The 7280-nt window shown below is 43.2% G+C and overlaps 1 protein-coding gene across 1 annotated transcript in view; it reads right to left on the reverse strand.

Moving 5' to 3' along the window:
- The window catches only part of CUNH3orf20 (chromosome unknown C3orf20 homolog), a 49700-nt gene extending 43177 nt beyond the window's left edge, over positions 1 to 6523 (reverse strand). The window contains exons 1-5 of the mRNA XM_026650499.1: positions 6094 to 6523; positions 4854 to 4964; positions 3986 to 4108; positions 2910 to 3012; positions 1109 to 1300 (exon numbers count right to left, since the gene is read on the reverse strand). Of these exons, the coding sequence (XP_026506284.1) occupies positions 1109 to 1300; positions 2910 to 3012; positions 3986 to 4108; positions 4854 to 4964; positions 6094 to 6523 (959 nt within the window). The remainder of the gene's footprint in view (positions 1 to 1108; positions 1301 to 2909; positions 3013 to 3985; positions 4109 to 4853; positions 4965 to 6093) is intronic.
- Positions 6524 to 7280: the final 757 nt, after the last annotated feature.

The following is a 7280-nucleotide window of genomic DNA, read 5'->3' on the forward strand; positions in this document are numbered from 1 at the left end:
AGGACCAGATGGGTGACAGGGGACGGATCACTTGCTGATTACCTGTTCTGTTCACTCCCTCTGGGGCACCTGGCACTGGCCACTGCCGGAAGACAGGATACTGGGCTAGATGGATCATTGGTCTGACCCAGCATAGCCGTTCTTATGTTCACATGGAAAAAGCAAATTACCTTCTCCAATTCCCACTGACTTCAATCAGAGGGAGATTAGGTCCTGAACGTGGGACTTCATCCAGCAGTCAGGAGAGAACCAAAGCAAATGCTATCCAATGCTTTTATAGACCATGCTTCCACCAACATGGCTTGAGCACACCTCTTGTTAGAACCCATTGGGCTCTCCAATCTCTTGGATCAATGCAGTAGGCTGTATTGGAAGGGTGGCACAATTTAGTTTCAATTGAGGGAATAGGAAAGGTTAATCTGTCATTGGGTGCTTACAGGAAATCAGATCAAAGTAGCCTGCAGGAATCCACTGAGCCTCAAAGCACCTGGAGAACTCATCTTCTCTCTCAACTATGTTATCCTGGGTTGTTATGTAATACAAGGGTGTGTAATAGTCAGAAATGTATGTGTGTGTGTGTGCGCCTGACAATCTGATCACTTTCCAGCCTGAATTTTCTCTTAGACCCATGAAAAAGCATTGCTCTCCTTCCATTTCAAGACACACTGGAAGGCAGTCGCCCTTAGCTTCTATTAATCTTGCCACTATAAATCCTCCCCTCCTAATCCTCACCAAAAAAATATCTAAATCATGGATGAACACTATTTTCCTCTAGGATATACCAGGGGTTGATTTCTCCTTAGTATGAGCATTCAGTAACTATCTACAATATTTTGTTCCTCTTTGGACATCCATAGAGAACAAATCTGAAAGCCTGGCTCCCTCAGCAACTCGTTCTTTATACTGTGTACTGTACTTTTTGACACTTCACCAAGGAAAGGCAATGGTACTTGTGCTGCTACTACGTGGTTCAGGGGAATTAGTGTCGGGAGAGCCTAGGCCAGATACTAAGTGACTAGTTCGTGGCTGTGGAGTGGCACAGAAGAAGCATCTCCCTGTAAATCCTGTTATAACTCACCCTTCTCCCTTGGTTTCAATAGAAGGATACAAAATAAATGCTGTCCCATCAGGAAAGGCAAAATAGAGCTTTGGTGGTTTAGGCTTGCGTTCTGTTGGCAGTGGGACCATCTGCCCACCTTTCCTAGAGGAGATGGACGGTGACCCGAGCACAGTGGCATAGTTTCGCATTATTAGGGGCTTGGTGTGGCCCTTTGCTTTCATTGCAGCCTTCTCTTGCTCTCTAAAGTGAATAGGAATAAACGAATTGTCTGTCTCTGAAACATTCCAAATTCATGAGGCCAGGGGGCGAGGCCCTCAGCTGGCATGAACAGGTGTGGCTCTATTGATTTCATTGATTTATACCAGCTGAGGGTCTGGCCCTCTGCATTTATTTTGAAATTACTACTGTACAAGTCAGGCTTTTTAAAAAAAAATTTTTGACACCTGTGTCAAGAAAGGGCCCTGCCCACTTTTCTTTTTAGAGAATCTTACTAATTTTTTCCCCTCTCTCTCTCTGTTTTAAAGTAGTGAGTTTACTGCTTCTGAAAGGTACCGGATGAAAAGAAATGCATCCACAAAACAAATAACACACAATGAGATACAGTGCAAGCTGCTGCCGAGCCTCTTCACTCGCTAACGTGCTTCATCTCTGACCTGGGGGGCGGAAACAGCTCTAGAAGTGAGAGGGACGTTCAATCACAAGGGCTCTTTCAGTCAGTTCTTGGCCTCTCTATTGGGACTACCACAAAGGGCATCCTTCAGTGCCAATTTTCTGTCATGTGGATATCTAGCCAATGGGAACCAGATGAGAGACTGGTCACCAACTAGCCATCCGATGGTAACAACTACCAGCCTGGCAATATAGACATGAAAAGTTCATTCCTCACTAGCAATTCTCTGAACCACCCATTCCTTCTTTTTATAGCACTCTATTGGCTATAGTTTTAATTTTCTTTTTGGCCCTCAGTGATGTAATACTCTATACTCTTGAAGGTAATATTCTATTCCCCTACTGAATTCATCCCCTTCCATTTTCTAATACTGATCATTTCCCCCCACCCTCCCTTTTCATTTCTAATAGGGTCTAAAAACAACTATCTTCTTGTGGTCAGGAAAGATCAAAGGGAACATTTCTCACAAATAGAAGCCTTAACCATAGTATCCTCAATCAATTCCAATTTGGGTAATTACAGATTGTGTCATCATAAATTCCCCCTGCAGTTTCAATTTCAAAAACTAGCCTTTTGCTTCCCCTCCTCTGACACTGTTGTGGGACGCAGATTGGAAATTATGTTCTATTCCAGAGATGGCTGAAATCTCTGTGGTCTTTAAAGCATTCTCAGGATGACAGGCACTAATTATATAATAAATTGTTGTGAAAAGTTATCTTCCAGAGAACCTTGCTGGCATTCTAGTCTTTCAATTCAAGTCAGCTACCTGGGAGGGAGGGCCTATAGCCCATGGCCAATACAGAGTGTTATGACAGATAAACAAACACAACTCTTTAAAATGCATATTTCCTTGAAACCTGAAGTTAATCAGACAAGAGAAACCTATCAGCCAAAAACAGTTTTAGAGATATGAGCCCCTATGTTTCAATGTAAACCAGCCACTAGCTGAGATGGATTAGGAAGAAACTTCTCCTGTGGGTAGATTATTCCATAATTGTCCCTTATGGGGTTGCCTTCCTATAAAAAAAATCTATTGCTGGCCACTGCTGGAGACATGATATTGAACAAGACTGACCATAGATCTGATCTGGCATGGACTTTTCTATGTTCCTATCCCACCACTTAGTCCTTTTCCCACCCATGCCTTAGGCGTTAGCCTTGGTCATTGGAGATGCTTACATATGTCGGCACATTTCTCTCAGCTTCTGCCTGGCTTCAGGGCATGGGTCATGCTGATGATCAATATTTATCACTTCCTGCACAGGTTTGAATTTAGGGGAACCTGCAAAAGTAAATGTTGAGACAAAGCAGCCAGTCTCCTAAACAGTCCTTCTTAGTGCCCTTGCCCTGAGCAAAGGGATGGGGGAGCTGAGATTACATTAACCCCCTTTTCACCATGGACAAGCTGTACCTATCTGAAAGCTATATTAATTCCACCCCAAAAAATAATAATAAAAGCTTGTCTCTGAATGGCCATAGTACCCTTTTCAGCCCCTGCTCCATCACATCTACACGCTACTGTAATTAAAGCCATCTGAAAAATGGGAATATTTTTCATGAAAATATTCTCTCCTTTTTCATCAGAAAATTTATGAGCAGTTGTACCTGTAATGGAATAAAGCAGAAGTCAGTATATGCAATACACACATGGGAACACTAGAAGGGGTTCCGGGAAGAAGCCTTGAAGGGAAAAAAGTAGAATACCAAAATGGAACACAATGCTACATTCATTTGAATAAAAAGATCCTGACGATTGCTTGTTTAGATGGGGGGAGAAAAGATGATCCAGGCGTTAGGATGCTAGCCGGGAAATCAGGAGATGTGGGATCAGTTCCTTGCTCTGCTACAGATCTCCTGTATGAGCTTGGACAAGTCACTTAGCCTTTCTGTGCCTTACTTCTCCATCCGTAAAATGGAGAGAATAGCACTGACCTATCTCACAGGGGCATTGGGTGGGTAAATAAATATGTTAAAAAAGATTGTAAGGCACTTAGTATAGTCATGGGAGCCATATATGTACCTAAGATAGATAGTTCAGGGCAAAACTTCACCCAGGCTGTATAGCATCTCCCATTGTTTGCTGGTATATTTGCCTGTGTAGACTGTAGTCAGGAGTGAAGCTGATATTAATAATGCAGATGAGGGATCCCCCACCCTGGCTATTACAAACTCCTATATGGGCCTTTCTTTTGGCTGAGGGTAAAGCACTTGCTATTCATGGTGAGGGTGAGACGTTCCCTAGGCATCGCGCTTACCTGGGGCCTTTGGTAGTTTGTTTTCCTTTGATGCGAGTGAGAAGGTGAGGCAGGACACAGAGACTTGGTGGATTAGTTGGATGGTGGAGGAAATAGGGATGGCCTTGCAGGTGCTGTGTGACACTGGGATTAAGCAGAAACCAGGGTTTAGAAGTTAAAACCAACCAACCAAGAACTTTCAAATGAAAATAGCTATGGAAATAATGACAGATGCCTCAGTTGTGTCACAATTCTTGTCAGCCTGATTCATAAACCCGGGGCTGGAGGAAGAAAGGAAAGACGTTCCCGGGGTTAAAGCACTGGACTGGGACTCAGGAGATCTGGGCTCAATTCCCCACTTTTCATAGCCTTTTGCATGAGCTTGGGCAAGTCACTCAATCTCTCTTTGCCTCATCTGTAAAAAGGGGGTTATGGTTATACTTTCTTCTCCATGCCCTTTGCCTGTCTTGTCTATGTAGCCTGGGAGCTCTTCTTTGCTCACAGCTTAGCACAGTAGGATCCCAGGCTTGGTTGGAGCCCTTAATGATAATGAATTTAGTACAGTGCATAGTACTAAAGAGGTGGGAAATCTATTTACTGTGGACAGAGGAGGGCACTAGGACTGAGGAATCCTGGGTTCTGTTCCTAGCTCTGCCATTAATTTTCTGTCAGGTAATTTCTCAGTGCCTCAGTTCCCCCTCTCTGTAAAATGGATACCTTCATGGAATATTGTGAGAATTCGTTAGCATGTGTAAAGCCCCTTTGAGATCCTTGTAAGAAAGGCACACTTATACAGGCAAACTATTATGCTTATTTATTTTATTTCCCATAAGGAGGATACAATTGTATCACAGCCTTCAAAAACCTGGATACCATTTTCTATCCCCACCTCTTTTTTTGGGTGCTTGTGCCATTAATTCAGCAGCCTCCTCCTGGTTCTTGGGACATAGTAGCTGACCTGCCTCCAAAAACTTTCTGGTAACCTCATCGGAACTACATCCTGAGGGGGAAAAAATCAGGTAGAAAAAAATTAGAGGTCTCTTCCTGTTAATGCTGTCTTCTATCAATAAATCAGAGTTTCTCCCTAAGATAACAAGTGCATAGAAGTGTTAATATGCTTTCTCCTCTAGCGCTGATAATGATGTGATTTGAAAAGTTTGACATATTGGATCAGTTTAACTGAGGCAGTACAGAGAATTGTCTCTCTCAGATGCTTAGCTGGTGGGTCTTGCTCACATGCTCGGGGTCACCATTTTAGGGAGTGGGAATGAAGTTTTCCCCAGGTCAGATTGGCAGGGACCTTGGAGAGGGGGGTTTCACCTTCCTCTAGCATGCGGATGAGGGGAGCGTTTGCTTACTAGGCTCATCTGGGTACACTCACCATATCGGTTCTCTGCCATTGCAGGGGCCTCGGGCATTGATGCATCTAGCTCCCTCCCACTCTCTGCCTGTGGCACACAATAGTTTACTCTCCAGAGGGCTGTAAGACTTCAGTCTAATCCAGGTGATTGGGCTCAGTGCAAGAGTAACTAGGTGTGGGTAGTGGTCTGATGTGCAGGAGGTCAGATTAGATGATCTGTGGATCCCTTCTGGCCTTAAACTCTATGACTGACAACTATGTAGAAAGTATCAGAGGGGTAGCCGTGTTAGTCTGAATCTGTAAAAAGCAACAGACGGTCCTGTGGCACCTTTAAGACTAACAGAATTATTGGGAGCATAAGCTATCCTGGGTAAGAACCTCACTTCTTCAGATGCGACTTGCATCTGAAGAAGTGAGGTTCTTACCCACGAAAGCTTATGCTCCCAATACTTCTGTTAGTCTTAAAGGTGCCACAGGACCCTCTGTTGCTTTTTACAACTATGTAGAAAGTTACCTGAATTGCCGTATCTGCTCAAAGGCATTGAACAGATGTAGAGATAACTGGGTTGAATGAATATCTAAGGGCTTCTCCATGCTAGGGTCACAGGCACACTTGCTACAATCATATTTTAACATGGTTAATGGGAGCAAGGGGTTACCATAAAGGTTCTAGCACAGTTTCCCAGACGAGGGGCAGGTTCCATTGTGGTGACTGCTGTGTTCTATCGATGTAGCGAAAGAAAACTAAAGGTAACTGCGGTGTCCTTACCAGTAACAGAATCAATCATCGCCTTCATCTTCAGCTTGAGGAGTTCGCTCAGCAGGTGGACTGACCTTCGCTGGAACTTGAGGAGTATTTGCTGATTTTCTGCTGAAGGAGACAGATAGCTGGGCTCTGACATTGTGCCTTTGGGGATAGATTTCCTCCCTGTATGGCTCTTGTAGGTAGTGCTAGAGAAAGATGATTCCATGGTGGAGACTAAATGGACAACAGGACAGTACTCTCCAGTGATGGCTTTCCTCTGTGTCGTTACTGTTAGCTCCTCCCATGTGAACTCGAAGAGGTTCTTGACCCCTCGTGGCACATGGATGTCCAGTTTATGGCATAATGCAAGCACCTGGATGATTTGGGCCAGCATTTCCGGTGCTGTCACTTTAAACTTTTCATATAACTTGGCTTCACTCCTTTTGGCACTCATATCACCCATGTAGCTATTTCACTTGTGGGTATTTCATTTGATGTGATCTATGGGAAAACAGATGATGAAACAAAATCTATCTTCCATCATAGGCCTATGCTGCAAACAAGGAGACCAAAAGGAATATGTTTCACTGGAATAATAGTAAAAAGTGCTAGTAATGGTTAAATTTGAATAATAATAATAGTTTACTGTTGAAGGTATTAATTGATCCTGGTGGACTGGGAAGTGGATTAGCTTTGCAAATGGATCGCTTCCCCCAGTACTGAAATGAAGCTACCCCTGTTGGAATGTGGCAGTTGTTTAACCCCACACAGGAATTTCAGACTGTTTTCTTGTTGTTTCAAGCATGCCCCGGGTGTGCATGAGTTTACAGTTTAAGTTGGACACATCAAAACAAGGGATGGGGTAAAGCATGGGAGAGAACAAAGGGTAGAAAGGTGAAAGATAATAAAAGATATCTATAATTGCTATGTACTTGTCTTGTTTTGACTTTTTAAAATTAATGTATTCAAATTTATGGACAGTGGGCCAAATCCTGATGCACTAGATCTACTCTGGATTTGGCATCTAAAAGTTAATGTTTTGCATGCTACAAGTATCTTAGATAAATCAGCTTGACTTACATTAGTATTAATGAGAACAGAATCTAGTGCAATGTCTCAGCTGAAGGACAAAGTGAACGGGAATATCATATGCAGCTGAAACAGCAAAGGGAATTTAAATGTATATGAGATATAAAAACAGTTCTCTGAAT

This window comes from Terrapene carolina, unplaced genomic scaffold, assembly GCF_002925995.2.
Source record: "Terrapene carolina triunguis isolate 2854851 unplaced genomic scaffold, T_m_triunguis-2.0 Scaffold89, whole genome shotgun sequence".
NCBI classification, from domain to species: Eukaryota; Metazoa; Chordata; order Testudines; family Emydidae; genus Terrapene; species Terrapene triunguis.